Source organism: Gorilla gorilla, chromosome 11, assembly GCF_029281585.2.
Source record: "Gorilla gorilla gorilla isolate KB3781 chromosome 11, NHGRI_mGorGor1-v2.1_pri, whole genome shotgun sequence".
In the NCBI taxonomy this organism is placed as follows: domain Eukaryota; kingdom Metazoa; phylum Chordata; class Mammalia; order Primates; family Hominidae; genus Gorilla; species Gorilla gorilla.
Genome location: NC_073235.2, coordinates 53,753,792 through 53,774,560, shown reverse-complemented (window position 1 = coordinate 53,774,560; position 20,769 = coordinate 53,753,792). Strand labels below are relative to the sequence as shown.

Sequence of the window (20,769 nt, the reverse complement as noted above, 5' to 3'; positions counted from 1 at the left end):
GGCTCACGCCACCAGCACTTTGGAAGGCTGAGGTGGGCGGATCACTTGAGGTCAGGAGTTCGAAACCAGCCTGGCCAACATGGTGAAACCCCATCTCTACTAAAAATACAAAAATTAGCCGGGCATGGTGGTGGTCGCCTGTAATCCCAGCTACTTGGGAGGCTGAGGCAGAATTGCTTGAACCTGGGAGGCGGAGGTTGCAGTGAGCTGAGATCGTGCCGTTGCACTCCAGCCTGGGTGTTGCAGTGAGACTCTGTCTCAAAAAAAAAAAAAAAAAAAAAAAAGAAAAATAGAAAAAAAACCTTTGGACAACTTCTATTCTGACATGGTAGGTTTCATGAAGAACTGGCAGCAGAATTAAATTCATATTAAAACGCTGGCAGAATGAAAGGCTTTTAGAAAAGGTTCTAAACCTATTGAATGCTGCCTGGCATCTAAAACAAACAAAAGGAAAAGCTCGAGTTTTGCTTCTGATATTTTATTTTTAGTTTTTAAAGTTACATTACTCTCAGGAGTTCTCATTTTCACCTTTCTTTAAAGAATGAGAGATGGTGCCTAAAAACTACAGTTTATGATAAATCTTCATATTTACCATTTAAACAAATCTCTTGTGTCTATTATTCTTTTTAAAATAGAATGACTATTTAAAGCTCTCAAAAATATTAAGAAGAAAACTTTAAAGTAGCTTTTTAATTTCCATTTTGCCAGTCTCACTGGCACAGAAGATATTGTTGATAGTCTGTGGCAGATTGCCTATCAGGAAGAATTTTATGTTAATATTTATTTAGGACAAAGTTGAAATAGTCACTTTTGTATTTTGGGGGGTCCTCTTCAGGCAGTAAAATTGATAATTCAATTCTAAATTTTCATATGTGTTTTTTGATAAATATTTCTAGCTTAGAAAATGATACTTTTCTTTTGGATTCCTTTCACCCTCACCCAAGAGCAGTCTGGCTGGATGTCAGAAAACAAGTATTGGCTGTCCTGCTTATTCCTAGAGTTTTAGGGATTTTACAGAAGGACAGCTGTCTTTGAAAACTTATCAAAAGTACATATTGACTCTTTAATATATTGAATATTAAGAAAGGGGCCTTCACATGTATGTCCAAGATGAGTTAACTCCAGACATTGCCAATATGATAAGTCATATAGATACATATGTGGAATTACAAGTTCCTTTTGCTGTTTGTTGATTTATCAGGCAGCACAGGCTAGGTAATGCCACGGTAACAAACAACCTGCCAAACCTCATGGGCCTAAACAATTCTTACCCATGCTGATTATCCAGCACAGGTTGGCAGGGGGACTATGTTTATCCTCATCACTTAGAGACTCCATTCTTGAGACAAGAATCATGGAGGGTGGAGGAGGGGGAGGAAACGTGAAATCTGGAAAGTCTTGTATCAGCAATTAAATGCTGTGACCCAGAAGTGATTCTTGTCATTTCTTCTCACATCTCATTGGTCAGAAATAGTCACATGGCCCTATTCAAATAGAAGGGACTTGGGCTGGGCATGGTGGCTCATCCATGTAATCCCAGCACTTTGGGAGGCCAAAATAGGAGGATCACTTGAGGCCAGGAATTTGAGACCAGCCTGGCCAACACAGTGAGATCCCATCTCTATTTAAAATCTAAATACATGTATATATATAAATGCTTATATATTTCTATTTTAAATCCAAATATATATATGGGGACTAGGAAATTCTGTCTTATCAAAAGTTAGGAGAACCAGATATTGCTGAGCCAGAATAATAACCAGCATAGCCTACCTGTCTTACCATCAATATTTAGTTCATTTGTCTTCTCACACAAAATACACTCACAGTCATCTCATCCTTAAGGGAGAAAAACAAGAAATTCTATCCAATCATGATATTAAACTCAAAGTGCTCTACATCAGGTCTGAATGTTATTCCTCTTTATGCAGAGACCCCCACACATCCAATATAGAGTAGCGGAACTGGAATAAGATGAGTGCAATAAACTCTTACACTTGGAAAGGGAAAGAATGGGAGACACATAGCAGTCACTGGGCCAAAGCAATTCTGAAATCCCATTCAGTAGATGTGTGCTCCATACTCCCAGGGTGTGGAATTTGGATTAGGCCCTGATTCCATTCTCTAAGAATTCTCTTGCTCATTGTCCTTATGGCTCTTGAACATTCTTCTTCTTCTTTTTTTTTGACACGGATTCTCACTCTATCGCCCATGCTGGAGTGCAGTGGTGCAATCTTGGCTCACTGCAACCTCCGCCTCCCAGTTGAACATTCTTCTTTTTCTATTATTCTTCTTGGCCATATCTAGAATGGGCATTTGAAATCTCTTGGAATCCGAAAAGCTTCCCTAGTGCACTTCCTATGATCAATGTTTGTGACCAAAGTTATAAAGTTTTGAACAGTCATGGTCTCTTTAGTCTGGAGTGGTGGTTATTTAGCTGGTAAAATGGAAAAACTCAATAGGCATCTTGTCTATTTTATTCTGGTAAGCTTACACGTCCACAGTTCTTTTCTAGACTTACTTTTTAGAGTTGCTACTATTCTCTGCTTTCTTAGCCTCATGCTTCTTTCACTCTCCTCATTTAATTATAGATACTTTGGGTCTATGAGGCCACACTTTTGCTTTCATTTCCTTGAGCTATTTTGTCCAGTTGAAAGGGTTTATTGTATTCCACAACCTTAATTGGTGTTTTCGCTCTGAGGGATCCTAATCTATTTAGAGATTTACACCTTGATTTGATCCCCGCCATAAACCAGAGTTCTAATCAATCTTTGTTACTCAACAGGCTTCTTGGTTTTATTGTTTATTATTTGGGAATGAGAAATGTTTCTTCCAGCCCCATAAGTTGGAAGTTCATATTTCTGGACTTTCTCTATTCCCTTTCATTCCTGCTTTCAAACTGGCCAGTTCTTTTCTAAAGTCATTTCTCTCTTATATTATTTGTTAAATGCACTCAATGATAACAGAAAAATGCTAGTAACTTTCTGCTTCCCATACTTAAAAAATAACAACCCCAAAACCACAAGCTAATTAGGTACATTATTTGCTTTCCAAGCTATCACATGACAGTTTTACAAAGTACTTTTATACTGCATAATGTGGGTCACCATCCTTCTAATCTCTGATAACCATTTTCTTCTTATCTGCCACTTGGCCTCTAAGCCAAAGTCATGTATTTCAAGTAGTGTTTGGATTGTGTGGTTTTTTTTTTGGCCATAGCAGTACTCCATTTCAGAATACCAATTTCTGTATCAATCAGAATAGGCTATGTGATGCCGATGTGAAAATTTTTTAAATTTAAAATTTTTAAATTTTAAATCTTTTTAAATTTCAGAGACTTAAAACAACACACATTTATTCCTTCCTCAAGCTACACGGCCATTGACAGTTCAACAAAAAGAGCTCTGCCCATGGTAAACACTTAGGGACCCAAACTCATGGCAGTCACCATCTTTACTATTGCTAGATGTTATGCCAGAGGAAGAAAAGAGCTTTGAAGGGTCTTTAACTGGTAATTAAATTTTTGGCCCAGAAATGATACTTGTCACTTCCAGTCACAACTCAGAACTAAGCATATGGATCTACTCAACCATAAAGGAGCCTGGATGTTCATTCTTACCATATGGTTGGAAGGCAGAAAGCCAAAACTGTATGGAAAATAGCATTAATGATACCTGCTTGGTATTAAAAAAGAAAAGATGCTCAATCTTGAAAAATACACATAGTATTATGGAGATAATAAAAATCACCAAAAGTACACATCCAGAGATAATGGTAAATATTTTTGTGTTCTCTTTTCCATTCTTTTTTTCCCTCTAACCACATCACATTTAATGCTGTAAATATACCCATATACCCTATGCTATTTGTTACTTCCTTATTGTTGGGAATAAGGTTGTTTCTAATTTCTTCACACTTATAAATATTCTGATGTACGTAAGTCCTTATATGTCTTGGTACATAAGACATTTTCTGCAGTTCTGACCTTACTTCAAGGTGATAATTGCTAGGTTGAAAGGCAGAAGGACGAAAAACTCTTTCAAGTATCTTGTTAAGTGAGGCCAGAATTGCTTACTAGAAAGGTAGGCATTGGTTTGTACTTTCATTAACAGTGTAACCAAGCACTATCTCATTGCTCCATTTCAGCACTGAATACTACTTATCTAAACATGTTTCCTTTATTCTATGTTTGGAAATTTTCATAACACATCCCAGGGTTTTATGAAAATAAGTAATTACCAAGATACAGGTGAAACATCCTGTAATGGGTTTTGCTTTAGTTTTTTGGTGTCACAAATGAAAAACGTTCAGGAAAATGTTGATTTTATTTATTTATTTCTTTAGAGATGGAGTCTCGCTCTGTCACGCAGGCTGGAGTGCAGTGGCACAGTCTCAACTCACTGCAACCTCCATCTCCCGGGTTCAAGCGATTCTTCTGCCTCAGCCTCCTGAGTAGCTGGGACTACAGGGGCAAGCCACCACGCCCGGCTAATTTTTTTGTATTTTTAGTAGAGACGGGGTTTCACCTTGTTAGCCAGGATGGTCTCCATCTCCTGACCTCGTGATCCATCCACCTTGGCCTCCCAAAGTGCTGGGATTACAGGCATGAACCACTGCGTCCGGCCCTCCAATTTGATTTTATTAAAGCTTCAAGACAGAAAAGTACAGTGAGGCAAGAGGCCTTATAATTGGGGCTATAAGATGTTAAAAGATTTTCTTGGATGCAGTTTTAGTTAGTAATATGCTGCTAAAATAATTTTGCCACATTTGGAGTCCTCTTTCTTCAAGGGTGTTGGAATAGTTTGGCATATATATGATTAAAGGTTACTGTAGGTCATGTTCGATGGCACAGATAGGTTGACCTGGATTCCCAACTCTAATCCTAGACCTCTCATCATTTTCTGGAGAGAATGGAGACTTCAGTTATGAGTTGGGGAAAGCAAGAAAGACATTCAATATAAACAAACATATAAAGATATTTTCAGAAAGAGGCCAGGGCTATTAAGATGGTATAACGGGGTGATGGAATGATTAAGTAGGAAGATAGACTGGGTGATTACAGCTAGTCTTTCTGAAGAGAGGTTATTGTGTTGGAGGCTGAAAGATCGAGGGGCGTGACTGCCCTCAGCATTCCTTCTGGGTGGCATAATCAGTTTGTCAGTTTGCCAACATTCTGCATTTATGAGAACAGTTTGCTGTTTACCCATACAGCCTCCAGTGGTATACTGAGTTGATCACGACCCTCAATCTTTCGGCTTTAACATTATTGTAGCTAAGACCCAAGTGACAGCAGGAGCCAGTCAAATGAAGATCAGGGCGGAGCTATTGAGGCAGGGACACAGTACACAGGTCAGGCAAAACTCCCAGGCTGATAGCTTGTTGTGATTGCAGCAGAGGGTCAGGGCAATGGTAGGAGATCTGGCCAGAAAAAAAAGGATCAAGGTCATTGTGGCTCAGGTGAAAGCAATGCAAACAATGACGTGTTTAAACAGAAGTCGAATCTGATTTACATTTTAAAAAGATCCTTCTGGGTATGGTAGCAAGAATGGACTGAGGAGCTAGAGAGGATGGAGACTGGATGAGGATGGTAGGGATGCAGCTGGAAAGAGGGACTGATACTGGGTCCCTCTGGAAGGCCCATTGTTGGGTTATACTAAGAAGGATGAGGAAAAGAGAAATCAAGAACTGGGTCATGAGCTTGAGCTCATGGGTAGACAGTGCTGCCAATTCTTCAGGGGGAATTAAGAAGGGGAGAAGAAGAGTTCTCCTTGTTAAATTTCAGATGCTTGTTTGACATTCAAGTAGGCACTTAGATATATAAAATCTGCAGATAAAATATAAATTGGGGAATTACATACGGATGTACCTCATTCTGTTTTTTTTTTTTCTTGAGACAGAATCTTGCTCAGGAGTTCTACTTGTTAAATTTCAGATGCTTGTTTGACATTCAAGTGGGCATTTAGATATATAAATCTGGAGATAAAATATAAATTGGGGAATTACATACAGATCTACCTCATGCTTTTTTTTTTTTTTTTTCTTGAGACAGAGTCTTTTTCTGTCGCCCAGGCTGGAGTGCAGTGGTGTGATCTTGGCTCACTCTGCCTCCCGGGTTCAAGTGATTCTCTAGCCTCAGCCTCCCGAGTAGCTGAGATTACAGGTGTGTGCCACCACGCCCGGCTAATTTTTGTATTTTTAGTACAGACAGGTTTCACCATGTTGCTCAAGCTGGTCTTGAACTCCTGAGCTCAAAGTGATCCGCCCACCTTGGCCTCCCAAAGTTCTGGGAATACAGGCGGGAGCCACTTCCCCCTACCTCATTCTGTTTTAAAATCTTCATAGCCTTGTGCCTTACTGATATATCATCAGCCATATAACAAATAGCTCCATCCAATGATAAACTAGGTGGATCCCAGTTTATAAAAAAATTATTACTACCTGTATTTCAAGCAATGTACAACTAAAATTTCTATACAATATCTTAGTGCCATTTGTGCACTATAACTTCAAGTTCAGTTCTAAAAGTAGAATTGCTGAGACTAAGAATATGTGCATTTTACTTTTTTTGCACTTTACATTTTGATAAAAATCTTTAGAAGTATTTGCATCCATCTATGCTTGCAGCAACTCTGATGCTTACATTCAGGCTAACACTTTCTGGTTTTGCAGATCTAGTTGTGAAAAAATGGTATCTTATTATTTCAATTTACATTTCTTAGGAGTGGGATTGGGTTTCTTCATATCTGCTAGCCATCTACCTTTGTTCTTCATGCATTCATTGATTTGATTTTGAAGTTTGTCCAGAGATTCCCTGTGTCCCCACAGGCGCCATTCGGGGTCCTACGCTAAGGCATGGACAAGGTGGTGAGCTCTCTGCTGGCAGGGACCTGGCGCTCTCATCCTGTGTCCTTAGCACCCGGCAGAGGTCCAAGAGGGCTCCTGGTCTGGGCTGGGAAGGTGACCAACACGGCGTTGGGGGTTGAGGTGGGGGTTGGGGAACTGGGGTAGGCTGTGCAGAGGAAAAGGCCCAGGTGAGGGGTGGGGGAAGGGGAAGAAGGCTAGACAGATAATAAGGGCGTAGGAAAGACATCCAGATTTCACTGAGTGCAGGGCTTTTTAAAACTGATGTTAGAAAAACTTGATTTGCTGTTGTAAAAAACCATCTGTGTGAAGTAGAAATTGATATCAATAACATGATAGAGAATACGTTCTAAAAAGTAAAGGTAGCTGGATGTAAAATTCTGGCAGCAGTTTAATATCCTAGATGGTTAGTTTGAGGCCAGCAACTAATGAGGATAAAAGCCTTCTCTATGGAAAATTTTGGACAATTATCTGGAGAAATATTACAGTGCAAATCAACCAAATTGAAATGTTTTCAAAAGTGTTGTAAAGTTTCATGTAGTAAAAAGGTTTTAGCCACATGCCCTTCAATTTCATGGCATCGAATATATAAACACAGAAGAGAGCATGCATGCAAGATATTTAACTCCCTTACATGATAATGCATGCGATTCAAAACTATCATGACATCTAGGGCTCTCTGCAACTACGAGATGATTGATGTTAGGAAAAGCGTAGCCCCCCAGTATCAACACAGGAAGCGGCCACCACCTCCTATGTGTTTTCCCTTTTTGCGTTTTTTCTTTTTTTAAATCAACTCTGCCGTTGTTGCTGCTGCTTAGCAAAACGGGTAAAAACAAAATTGCAATCACTGATGCATCACCCAGAGAATTCCCAAATTTCCTGTCGAGGAATCCTCTCGGCCTCTCTCCAGAGTACTTCCACAAGTTGCAAAACTACGGAGGGCGTCTGGGCAGGCGCTGGCGACAGCACTCCTGAGTCCGAGCTCCCACCCAGAGGCCACGAGGTCGCAGAACAGCCGGATCGGGTGGAAGGGCCGCCCTTCTCTTCGTAGCCTCCAAGGGAGCTGGAACAAAAAAACGAAACCAAAACCTGCCTGCTCGCTCCTCTCCCCATCTCCTGCGTTCCGCTGGTTGTGGGCTTCCTGCGGCCGCTGAGGGCGCGTCTCCCCTCCGCCATGGCAAGTTGCTTTTGCTTTGGGTTTTGCGGTGCAGGTCCGTGCCTGTACCGTCGCCATGGTCCCCTAGAAGGGCGCGGAACCGGGCGCGACGGGCCAGGGTGCAGGGCTGCGCGGGAGGGGGCGGCGCGCGGAGGGGCCCCGGGGGCCCCGGGGGCCCCGGAGAGCCGTCCACCCCGGCGGGCAAACTCAGGTCAGCCTCGCTGCACCCTTCCCAGGTGGCGGCATTGCGCGCTCCTGAAATTCACGTACGGCGGTGCAGTATAGGCCCGCTCCAGAGGCTCAGGACTAGGCTGTCACCTCCCACACCCACTGCCCAGGCGACGGGGACGCCGCCGTTCGTCGAGGAGCTGCTTCGCAGGCTGTTAGGGCTTAACTGTTGTCCTCCCACGCCTCGGGGGGAACAAAAGTGGACTGATTAGCCAGAAATGGAGGTCACAGCTGCCTTTTGAAAAGGGCTAGTAACAACGATTCGAGCCAAGCACGCAAGTCAGGAAGACATCCTCATGTCTTATGTCTGCCTTGGTGCGAATTCTTGTCTTAGCATATTCAAAATTTATCCTTCTGTGTTTTGTTTTGTTTCCATCAACCGCTTAAAAGCCTTGGCAAGGCCTTTAATTCCTGCTCTGAAATGCTAGAGTCCCGGAAATGCAAAAGCAAGTACGTTTTTGTTGACCTGGTGGCGGTAGAGGCGTCGTCATTGAAAATAAACTACTGATTTTGAGAAAATCAATATAAACAAATGCAGTGAATGAATCTTCTGTTTCTTCCCAATGCCTTACTTACAAAAGTTTTGCTATATACTTTTTGCTTTCTGATAAGATGGCCAAGTCTGTTATAACATAATACTGATGCAAAGAAATGCGCCATCACGTTAGTATGTCTTGGCTAAAAGCTGCTCGTTTCAAAGTCCTTGAAAGGACTGTCTTTCTCTAGGACATTTCTTTATCTTAATCGTGGGTAGAAGAGATGAACAACCCTCATTATTCATAATTGACCTCAGTAAAATTATCTATGTTAGCTATACTTTCTCCAACCTATGAAAGGGAGTTAAGGACAAATATTGGCAAGTCATTGAAGTACTAATTCATTAGATGATTCATAGAAACTAGTTCTTACCAAACAAAATTTACACCTTTATGTTTTTTTCTTCTAAAAATATTGGTTCAGGGAGAAGTTTCTTTGATTTTAAAGGTAAATTACATGTAGACATTCGAATAAAGAAATATGGTATTAGTACTAATGAGGGCATAGAGCTGAAGTAAGATTTCCTGAGTTTAAATTGATTGCATGTTTTTCTTTGACATTGTTGGGGTGCAGAAAATGATCTCCCTGCCCGGCACGGTGGCTCACGCCTGTAATCCCAGCACTTTGGGAGGCGAAGGAGGGCGGATCACTTGAGGTCAGGAGACTCTACTAAAAATACAAAAATTAGCTGGGCGTGATGGCACCCACCTGTAGTCTCAGCTACTGGGGAGGCTGAGGTGGGAGGATCACTTGAGCCCAGGAGGCGGAGGTTGCAGGGAGCCACGATCACGCCATTGTTCTCCAGCCTGGGCAACAGAGCGAGGCGCCGTCTAAAAAAAAAAAAAAAAAAGATTTCGAGAGGCCGAGGCGGGGCGGATCACGAGGTCAGGAGTTTGAGACCAGCCTGGCCAACATGGTGAAACCCCGTCTCTACTAAAAATACAAAAATTAGTCGGGCATGGTGGCTGATGCCTGTAGTCCCAGCTACTCAGGAGGCTGGGGCAGGAGAATTGCTTGAACCCGGGAGGTGGAGGTTGCAGTGAGCCAAGATCGCGCCACTGCACTCCAGCGTAGGTGACAGAGCTAGACTCCATCTCAAAACAAACAAACAAACAAAAAACAAGAAAAAGATCTCCCAAAAGAAATAAAAACAAATGCAGTGAGTGAATCTTCTATTTCTCCCTAGTGCTTCACTTAGAAAAATAAAGTTTTTCTTTATGCCTTTTTTGCTTTCTGATATGATGGCCCTGCCTTTATTCTTACATTGACAGGGTTGAGCATTTCTATTTTTTTGTAACCATATTTAAATTTTCAATGTTTTTATTTTTATTTTTTTTGAGACAGAGTCTCACTCTGTCACCTAGGCTGGAGTGCAGTGGTGCGATCTTGGCCCACTGCAACCTCCACCTCCTGTGTTCAAGCCATTCTGGTTCCTCAGCCTCTGGAGTAGCTGGGATTACAGGCACCTGCCTCCACTAATTTTTGTATTTTTAGTAGAGATGGGGTTTCACCATGTTGGCCAGGCTGATCTCGAACTCCTGACCTCGAGTGATCTGCCCACCTCATCTTCCCAAAGTGCTGGGATTACAGCCGTGAACTACTGCACCTGGCCTTTTTTAAGACTTAGCAGGTTTGGTCTAAAAGTGAAAAACCGATAATAATGTAAACAGTAAATATTGTTTATAGCAGGTCCCAATAGTGTGCTATGATTACTTCTTCTCCTTTTGGTCCAGTGTTATGTGTATTTTTCCTTTTCCACTTCTAGGAAAATGTTCCCAGCAGATGGGTCAAATGGATTTTCTTTCTTTCTTTCCTTTCTTTCTTCCTTTTTTTTTTGGGGGACGAAGTCTCCCTCTGTTGCCCAGGCAGGCTGGAGTGCAGTGGTGCTCACTATAACCTCCACCTCCCAGGTTCAAGCCATTCTCCTGCCTCAGCCTTCCAAGTAGCTGGGACTACAGGCATGTGCCACCACGCCCAGCTAATTTTTGTAGTTTTAGTAGAGTTGGGGTTTCACCATGTTGGCCAGGCTGGTCTCGAACTCCTGACCTTAGGTGATCTGCCCGCCTCAGCCTCCCAAAGTGCAGGGATTACAGGTGTGAGCCACTGTGCCCGGCCTGCATTCCGTAATTTACTTAAAATCATGCAAGTACTTTAGTTTTCTTATGATTTTTAGGCTGGGGCCCCTTCAAATCCCAGAAATGGGAGAGAACTTGCTCTGGGATATACATGCTAGCAGGTTCTCTCTGAAGTGTTCATTCAGGCATTTTTTGTTTTTGAGACAGAGCCTTGCTGTCGCCCAGGCTGGAGTGCAGTGGTGCCATCTTGGCTCACTGCAGCCTCGATCTCCTGTGCTCAAGCGATCCTCCTATCTCCGCCTCTGGAGTAGCTAGCTGGGACTATAGGTGTGCACCACCACACCCGGCTAATTTTTTCTGTTTTTGGTAGAGACCAGGTTTCACCATGTTGGCCAGGCTGGTCTGGAACTCCTGGCCTCAAGTGATCCGCCCATCTTGACCTCCCAAAGTGCTGGAATTACAGGTGTGAGCCACTGTGCCCAGTCAGGCTTTTCAGGCCTTTTTTTTTTTTTTTTTTTTTTAAAGTAAAATAATCCTCAAGTTTTTTTCCTTGCGGTTTGGCCCAGCTGCCTTCATTGCAGCGTGTTATGTGCATGTCCAAGCTTGTGTGCACTGGGGGTAAGGAATGTGAGGAGACAGCTGGAGCAGTTGTTTTACCAATACCCTGTCAACAAACCCTTGGTTTGGTCCCTTTATTTCTGAGGTTCTGTTCTGAAAGTCGTCACCTGTTCACTATAACCCCCTTTTGCATATTCTGAGTTAGCTCCTTCCCTCTGTCTTATCGTTCCATATATTTCCATGTATTTTCTTTTCTTTTTCTTTTTTTTTTTAGATGGAGTTTTGCTCTTGTCGTCCAGGGCTGGAGTGCAATGGCATGATTTGGGCTCACTGCAACATCCGCCTCCCTGGTTTAAGCTATTCTCTTGCCTCAGCCTCCTGAGTAGCTGGATTACAGGTGCCTGCCACCACACCCAGCTACTTTTTGTATTTTTAGTAGAGATGGCATTTCACCATGTTGGCCAGGCTGGTCTAGAACTCCTGACCTCAGGTGATCCACCCGCCTTGGCCTCCCAAAGTGCTGGGATTACAGGTGTGAGCCACCACGCCCGGCCACTTCCATGTGTTTTCAGTCTTCATTTGTTGAACTCTCCTGTGCTGATTGCTCCCTTCAACTGGGTTTATTCTTTTTAAAATTATCTTTTTTTTTTTTTTGTGAAGGAGTTTCACTGTTGTTGCCTAGGATGGAGTGAAATGGGGCGATCTCGGCTCACCCCAACCTCCGCCTCCTGGGTTCAAGCAATTCTCCTGCCTCAGCCTCCAGAGTAGCTGGGATTACAGGCATGCACCACCATGCTAGGCTAATTTTTTGTATTTTTAGTACAGATGGGGTTTCTCCACGTTGGTCAGGCTGGTCTCGAACTCCCAACCTCAGGTGATCTGCCCGCCTCGGCCTCCCAAAGTGCTAGGATTACAGGTGTGAGCCACCGTGCCTGGCCTTCTTTTTAAAATTGTTTTACTTTCATTTTATGGGGCTCTTGGGATGGACAGGACACTCTGTGTGTGTGTGTGTGTGTGTGTGTGTGCACGCACGTGTGCTCTTACACTGTCTTCCTGATCTGGTAGGTCAGAAATAGTTTCAGTGGAGTCCTATTGAATAGAGAGGCTTCTGGACTGAGGGCCCCAAATTCCTTTCAGGTCTGCTAACCATCACTGTAGCCCATGAGCTGTCCTGTCCAACCCCGGGTAGCTTAGGACAGCTTATGTTTGAGCTTGGGTGGACCAACTGTTTAAAAATTGGGAGAAGCTTATAAATCCACTTCCCTAAATGAGGCTGAGGGACAAATTAAAGCATTTAAATAGAAGCCTTAACTGGATAATATAAGTACAAAGAGATTGAGCCCAACAAAGGATCTACTTGCAGTTGATACTCTGTGCCCAGCATGGTGGCAGGGTCTGCAATAGTGTGTACTTGCTGTGGCTGACTTTCAAGTCCGATATGTGCTGGAAGTCAGGCTTTACTCCACTGCAGTCCCCATGTTCTTGACAGGGGTTTGTTTGTTTGTTTATTTATTTATTTAGAAACAGAGTCTCTTGTTTCCCAGGCTGGAGTGTAGTGGTGTGATCTGGACTCACTGCAACCCCCGCCTCGTGGGTTCAAGTGACTCTCCTGTCTCAGTTTCACGAGTAGCTGGGATTACAGGCGCCCGCCATCACGCCCAGCTGCTTTTTGTATTTTTAGTAGAGATGGGGTTTCACCATGTTGGCCAGGCTGGTCTGGAACTCCTGATGTCAGGTGATCTGCCTGCTTCAGCCTCCCAAAGTGCTGGGATTACAGGTGTGAGCCACTATCCATGGCCCAGTGTTTTATTTTTTTATGGTAAATTTCCTGATTCTGACAATAAAAGTAGGGGATGTTTCTTACTGTCTTACATACTTTAGACTCTACAATGTAAAGAAAACATACAGCCACCTCCAAATAACATATTTTGTGGTTAGTTTGACTTATTTTTAATTAATAAATTTTTAAATTTATATTTTTGATCTTTTCCTTTGTAACTTCTTCCATTACTTTTAGGCCTTCCTAAATCAGACAAATATTAACCAATATTTTCCACTTATGAAAAAAAGGGTGGCTGGACATGGTGGCTCATGCCTGTAATCCCAGCACTTAGAGTGGCTGAGACAGCAGATCACTTGAGGTCAGGAGTTCAAGACCAGCCTGGCCAACATGGTGAAACCTCGTGTCTACTAAAAATACAAAAATTAGCTGGGTGTGGTGGCAGGCACCTGTAATCCCAGCTACTTGAGGGGCTGAGGCAGGAGAATCGCTTGAACCTGGGAGGCAGAGATTGTAGTGAGCTGAGATCATGCCACTGCACTCCAGCCTGGGTGACAGAGTGAGACTCCATCTCAAAAAAGAAAAAAAGAAGCGTTTAATTTTTACATTTAACTCTTAAATTCATATAAAGTTTATGTTGGTATATGGTGTGAGGCAAGGATTTACTCCCCTACACCCCTTTTAAAAAGTATCTAACCAGCTGCACCAGCACTTTTATAGAATAAGATATTCTCTCCACTGAAGTGTGATGTCATCTTTATTATGTAGAGTCTTGTGTTTTTAAAGAATAACCTACTGTTTCTCTTACAGGCATCAGTTTTGAATGTCAAGGAATCCAAAGCTCCTGAAAGAACGGTTGTAGTTGCTGGTCTTCCAGTTGACCTTTTTAGTGATCAATTATTGGCCGTATTAGTGAAGAGCCACTTCCAAGACATTAAGAATGAGGGTGGAGATGTTGAAGATGTGATATATCCGACAAGAACCAAGGGAGTTGCATATGTAATATTCAAAGAAAAAAAAGGTATTTCCAAGTCAAATTTTTGTAATTTTAGAAATACTTCTTCAATAAAATTTAAAAATTACATTTTATTAAAATGATCCACGGAATTGGTAAATTTTAAAGTAGTTTTTTTTTTGAGACACAGTCTCACTCTGTCGCCCAGGTTAGAGTGCAGTGGCATGATCTCAGCTCACTGCAACCTCTGCCTCCCAGGTTCAAGTGATTCTCCTGCCTCAGCCTCCTGAATAGCTGGGATTACAGGAGGCGCCTGCCATCACGCCCAGCTAATTTTTGTATTTTTGGTAGAGACAGAGTTTCACCATGTTGGCCAGGTTGGTCTTGAACTCCTGAGCTCAAGTGATCTGCCTGCCTCAGCCTCCCAAAGTACTGGGATTACAGGCATGAGCCACCACGCCTGGCTAAAGTAACTTTAACAAAAAAATTTTATTGTGAATATACAAATGGCACAATATTGCTTTAGGAAGAAAAGATATGAAAATGGCTCATGATAAAGTTGTTAGTGACTGGCAAATTCTTGAAAACTTTCTTCTGTATTTTGAATCTGTCTATATCTTGGGGTGAAAGTGTTACATTTTATTGTAGAAAACCTGTAAAATACCGACAAAATGGAGAAAAACCCCACAAAGATGATATATAATCTCATAAACAAGATGACTACTTTAGGAATTTTCAGGTGGCCTCAACTATATATTTTAGAATAAATGGATATTCTAATATAGTATCTGCCTTATTACTGGCAAAGTTGAATTGAGAAGTGTGGCTTGGATTTGAGATCAGACTGAGCCATTCTGCTCCCTGCACCCAATCCCTGACTTAGATGGTGAGGAAGTTGGGTTGGCAGAGCACACACACCCCTTCAGCCTCATGGAATGGGCAACCTTCTTTACAGCTTAGTGGCTGGCAGAAAATACATTGCCAGAGAAAAACAAGTCTCCATGCCAGGCTCTTGGAGGTGAACATACCACATGGGGGTTGGAGCAGAGCAAGAGAACTTGCTTTGCTTGAGGGACGACAGAGTCCAGAGAAAGATCCAAGGCACTATGGATTTTCAGTACCTTTAGCTGTCACCATTAATTAAGTCATTCCTTCTCAATGGGGATGTTCAGGTAAGGGATGGCAGGAGGGGCTCAGGGGCTCATTTTTTCTCTAAGGAGATGGTAGTGTTTTTGAAAGTTAATATTTTATATGTTGAATTGGCAACTCAGAGAGACAGAGATAGAGAGAGAAAGAGAGAGAGAGAGAGAGATTGGCCTCGGTCATTCATTCATAAATATTTTCTGAGTACCTGTTATTTACCAGGCAGCATGCTGGGTCTTGAGGATACAGCAATGAGTGAAATAGGCAAAGCCTTTTTTTTTCTTGAGATGTACATCTGGACAGATTTTAAACAAATGAATCTATAATATGTTGGGTGCTTTATTTATTTATATAAAACTTAGATATTTGTTTATTTAAATATGTTTATGATTATATATTCATAAATAAGTGCTACGACAAGACATAAAGAAGAATAAAGGGATAGAATATGATGGAAAGTGCTGTTTTAGATGAATAGGAAGGGAAATACTCAGTTTAGATGACATTTGAGCAGAGGCCAAGTAAGGGAATGATTCATGCAGATAAGCGGGGAGAACATTCTAGGCCAAGGGAGGGACTGGTAATTTTGTGAGTGGGGAGCATGCTGGGTGTGTGGAAGAACAGCAAGGAGGCCTGTGTGGCTGGAGTGGAATGAGCTGGGGGAGAGTGATAGGAGATGTGGTTAGATAGGGAGCCGGGGCCAGTTTATGCTCAGTAACTGCTGGATCATGGCAAGGTGTCTGGGATTTTATTCTGGGGTGAGATGGAAGGGTTCAAGCAGGGGATTGACAAGATTGGACTGCCTTTTCTTAAATGAGCAACCTAGCAGCTGTTTGAACAACAGGAATTACTACTCATCGTTGGCTTTGATAGGGCAGTACCAGGGCAGGTGATAAGAACTGGTGGGTATTCGGGACATGTTGATGGATTAAATATCATTTTTCTGTGGTGGAGAACACTGGGGATAGAATACATTTGGGAGGGAGATAGTTATCAAGAGTTCAGTTTGGGTCAATGAGATGCCTATTAGGATAATGAGGTAGAGAGTTCTACAGGCAGAAGGGAGAAAGGTCGAGGCTGAAGATAGAATTTTGAAAGCGATTCACGTAGAGATGGTGTCTAAAGCCATAGAGATGGTTGAGATCACCCAGGGGATGGGGTACAGGTTAGCAAAGAAGCATGAGGCCTGAGGTCCAGGTCTCACCAACATCTAGAGAATGGGAAGAGAGGAGGATTAGGAAGGAGACTCAGCAGGTCAGCCAGTGAATTGGGAGGAAAACCAGGACAGTATGATATCTTGGATCAAGAATGTAAAGTCTTCTTGTGACTAGAATTAACAGAGATGGGGATATACCTTTACATTTTTGTTTTTTATTCATGCATATAATACCTTGTGTGCTTTATAACATGATTTGGATCATATTTACACATAAAATGAACTTTAATGAGTTAAAGCGCAACAAAAAGTGATTTGAATGTTGAATTTAGAGGAAAAATGTAGAAAAAAATCTTAGACATTCTTCTATAATATAATTGAACATGCCTATTTTTATTAAAAATTATTAGTGTATCATGCCATAAACACTTCTGATGCCAGTGTTTCCACTTAGTTGCAGAGAATGTCATCAGACAAAAGAAACACTGGCTAGCAAGGAAGACTAGACACGCTGAACTCACAGTCTCTCATTTTGGTGACAAGGTAAGGTGTGATGCTGAAGGTGTACTGATAGTCCTGTATCCCATTTCTTCTTTGAAGTTTTTCTTATGGCAGGCGACACAAAGTGCTCTCACTCCATGACTTCTAGGAAAGAAAATGCAAACTCCATGAGTCAGTGTTAAAGGCCAACCCTGGCCCTTGAAATTTTGGTTATCGCCTCATCTATTTTTATCTTTCTATGTGTGTCACTTAATGTTTTATTTTACAAAATGTATATTTTTTGAGAAAAGGTCTTGCTCCATCACCCAGGCAGTGGCATAATCTTGGCTCACTCTAACCTCTGCCTCTTGGGCTCAGGTGATTCTCTTGCCTCAACCTCCCGAGTAGCTGGGACTATAGGTGTGTACCACCAGGCCTGGCTAATTTTAGTAGTTTTTGTAGAGACAGGGTGTCCCTGTGTTGCCCAGGCTGGTCTCAAACTCCTGGACTCAAGCAGTCCTCCCACCTCAGCCCCCCAAAGTGCTGGGATTACAGGGGTGAGCCACCACGCCCAGCCTCACTTAATGCTTTTAAAGTGATGGTAAACGCTTATACTGTCATGGATGATGCCAGGTACCAACCTAAAGGCTTATTTTGGGAAAAAACAATTAGAATGAACATTAAAAAGAAGCTTTGAAGAGACAGAAAGTAAGAAAAAGAGGAAAAAGTTAAAATCCAAAGCAATGGTTTACCAACTTGATTCTGTAAGACACTCAGAGTTGTATGCAGCCATCTGATGAACTTCAGACTGGGGGCAGGAATGACTCTTGGGGGAACCCTATCCAAGCAGAACCAGAACAGTTTGTATGTATTGGTTCTGCATAAAACTGTTTCAAAAAAGAATTCTGCCTCTAAAAATTATTTGAGCATCTCTGTTTTGGGGTATGTGGTGAGGGAGTGTGAATCCCAAATTGAACAAAATGGGATAACTTTGATGGGCTGCCCTGGTGCAAGAAGTCAGGAAGTCTGGGGCAGGCAACTGGGGCCTGGTTTAATGCAATTTCTGCAGAGACAAGAAAGTGGCAGAGAAGAACATGTTTATGTAGTCTTTCCCACTAGGCAGTACTGTTTTCATTTCTCTCTTTTTAATTTCAGATCTTCAGCTCTGTAAATGCCATCCTTGATCTTTCTGTTTTTGGAAAAGAAGTTACTCTAGAAACTCTGGTAAAAGACCTGAAAAAAAAAATCCCGAGTTTAAGCTTCAGTCCTTTGAAATCCAATGGAAGAATCTCCGTGGAAGGATCATTTCTGGCTGTCAAGAGGCTCAGAGAATCTTTGCTAGCAAGAGCATGTTCTCTTTTAGAAAAAGACAGAAATTTTACCAGTGAGGGGAGAAAGTGGAATAGACAAAATCCCCAAAGGAATCTACAGAGAAGTAATAACTCTTTGGCATCAGTCAGGACCTTAGTACCTGAGACTGCTAGAAGTGGAGAAATGCTTGTGCTTGACACAGATGTTTTTCTTTACTTGAAACACAAGTGTGGATCTTATGAAAGCACACTGAAAAAATTCCACATTCTGAGTCAGGAGAAAGTGGATGGTGAAATCACCACAATTTGTCTAAAAAGCATTCAAGTTGGTTCTCAGCCAAACAATGCAAAACATGTAAAAGAGCTCATTGAGGAATGGTCACATGCTCTTTACTTAAAGCTTAGAAAAGAGACATTTATTTTGGAAGGAAAGGAAAATAGAGAGAAAAGAATGATCAAAAGGGCATGTGAACAATTAAGTTCGAGATACCTTGAAGTCCTCATTAACCTTTATAGGACACACATTGACATTATAGGATCTTCTTCTGACACTTACCTGTTTAAAAAAGGGGTCATGAAATTAATAGGGCAAAAGGTTAGTTAATAAAATCTCAGAAATATAGTCATAAGGGCTGCTTTCTCTTGCTGAGCAGTGACCATTGCCATGAATGAGGCTAGCTTTACACACCGTATCTCATGAATCCTTATGCTCATCCTTCTTTGTCAGTGTTGACTATCCTCATGTTACAGTGGAAGAAACTAGGATTTGGAGAAGTTAAAACACTTTTCTGAAGTTATCCAGTTGACAAGGAATGAGGCTGTGGCTTAGCCCAGTCTATCTGATTACACAGATAATATCTAAGGAATAAAACTTTGAAAAAAACTCACCAAATTTTTTTTTTTTTTTTTTTTTGGAGACGGAGTCTCGCTCTGTTGTCCAGGCTGGAGTGCAGTGGCGTGATCTCGGCTCACTGCAACGTCCACCTCCTGGGTTCACACCATTCTCCTGCCTCAACCTCTGGAGTAGCTGGGACTACAGGTGCCCACCACCACGCCCGGCTAATCTTTTTGTATTTTTTTAGTAGAGATGGGGTTTCACCGTGTTAGCCAGGATGGTCTCCATCTCCTGACCTTGTGATCCACCCGCCTCGGCCTCCCAAAGTGCTGGGATTACAGGCGTGAGCCACTGCGCCCAGCAAACTCACCAAACTTTGAAGGAATCTTACTTTCTCTGTAACTCCAAATTATTAGAGAATAATAATTATTAAGAAGTAGCCTTAGCATATGAGAAATTTGAAAGTGATTATTATGCCATGGGCAATTTCTTAACATTTACAGTTTGTGTTTACTCCGTTTAGAATTAGAATACTGGCAAAAATCACTGGGGAAACTACTTAGATGGAAAGCATATCTTATGCAGGTAATCATTATTTGACTAAATTCTATTGTTTCAAGGCTGCTGGCCACATAGGATGTTTTTACTATTTTTTTAGCCTAAGTGCTTACATAAAATGGTGATTTTCTTATAATTGTGCAAGTTGATAATATTAATTGAGTCATTCTTGTCACACCCAACTAAAACAGACTCAAGAAGCTAGGGGAAAAAGTACTTGGGACACATAATATTGCTCCAAGAATGTAATTCTCTGTGAGCCTGGCTACTGAAACTGCTTGCTGTAACCTGAGACCAGTTTTGTCTATAGCTGCTGAGATAACTTGCTGTAACTCTAGGACTAATTTTGCCTATGGCCATTGCCCACCAGTTGGAGCTTGCCAGCTCCCCAGAGCTTTACTAATACCAATGAACTTTCTCTTAAGACCACAAGTTGGCCGGGCGTGGTGGCTCATACCTGTAATCCCAGCACTTTGGGAGGCCGAGTCGGGTGGATCACAAGGTCAGGAGATTGAGACCATCCTGGCTAACATGGTAAAACCCCATCTCTACTAAAAATACAAAAATTAGCTGGGCATGGTGGTGGGCACCTGTAGTCCCACCTACTCGGGAGGCTGAGGCAGGAGAATGGCGTGAACCTGGGAGGTGGAGCTTGCAGTGAGCCAAGATTGCACTACTGCACTCCAGCCTGGGTGACAGAGCGAGACTCCATCTCAAAAAAAAAAAAAAAAAAAAGACCACAAGTAACATTCTTAGTTTTAAATAAAACCCTCAGCCTTCTCTTTGTTTGTTGGACATACTAAAGATCACCTAGAATTGAAATTCTTTCTTCTCAAATAAAACATTAAATTTAGTATTGTGTCTACATTTTCATTTTGACTTTGACATGCATGGTGTCAGAAGTGGGATACAAAGCTGACTCACCTCATGGAGAATCATTGGCCTTTGGAGTTATGGCATGAGGTACCCATGTTGGGGCCCTCTGAACCCCCCACAGCCCCACCACTTTCACAGGTTATCCTTTCTCCCTCCAGTAAGTATCTCTTGGACAGAACTCTCAGATATGGTTTGAGTTCTGTTTTATTTGGGATGTGATTAGGGAGAGGTCTTTCCCCCTCTTGTTTGGTAGATCTG

At 42.1% G+C, this 20,769-nt stretch overlaps 1 protein-coding gene across 1 annotated transcript; it reads left to right on the top strand.

Annotated features, from left to right (window-relative positions):
* Nucleotides 1-7,741: 7,741 nt before the first annotated feature.
* Nucleotides 7,742-20,488, top strand: RBM43 (RNA binding motif protein 43). Its single transcript, XM_055380855.2, has 4 exons — nucleotides 7,742-8,041; nucleotides 14,009-14,219; nucleotides 16,907-16,995; nucleotides 18,088-20,488. The coding sequence occupies exons 1-4, from the start codon at nucleotides 8,039-8,041 to the stop codon at nucleotides 18,844-18,846; spliced, it is 1,062 nt and encodes a 353-aa protein (XP_055236830.1). The 5' UTR covers nucleotides 7,742-8,038; the 3' UTR covers nucleotides 18,847-20,488.
* Nucleotides 20,489-20,769: the final 281 nt, after the last annotated feature.

What these genes read in the sequence shown, in the direction of transcription:
- RBM43 (XM_055380855.2), top strand. An exon ending in AATATTCAAAGAAAAAAAAG is followed by an intron (nt 14,220 to 16,906) that starts GTATTTCCAAGT and finishes GTTTCCACTTAG; the next exon opens with TTGCAGAGAATGTCATCAGA. An exon ending in TCTCTCATTTTGGTGACAAG is followed by an intron (nt 16,996 to 18,087) that starts GTAAGGTGTGAT and finishes TTTTAATTTCAG; the next exon opens with ATCTTCAGCTCTGTAAATGC.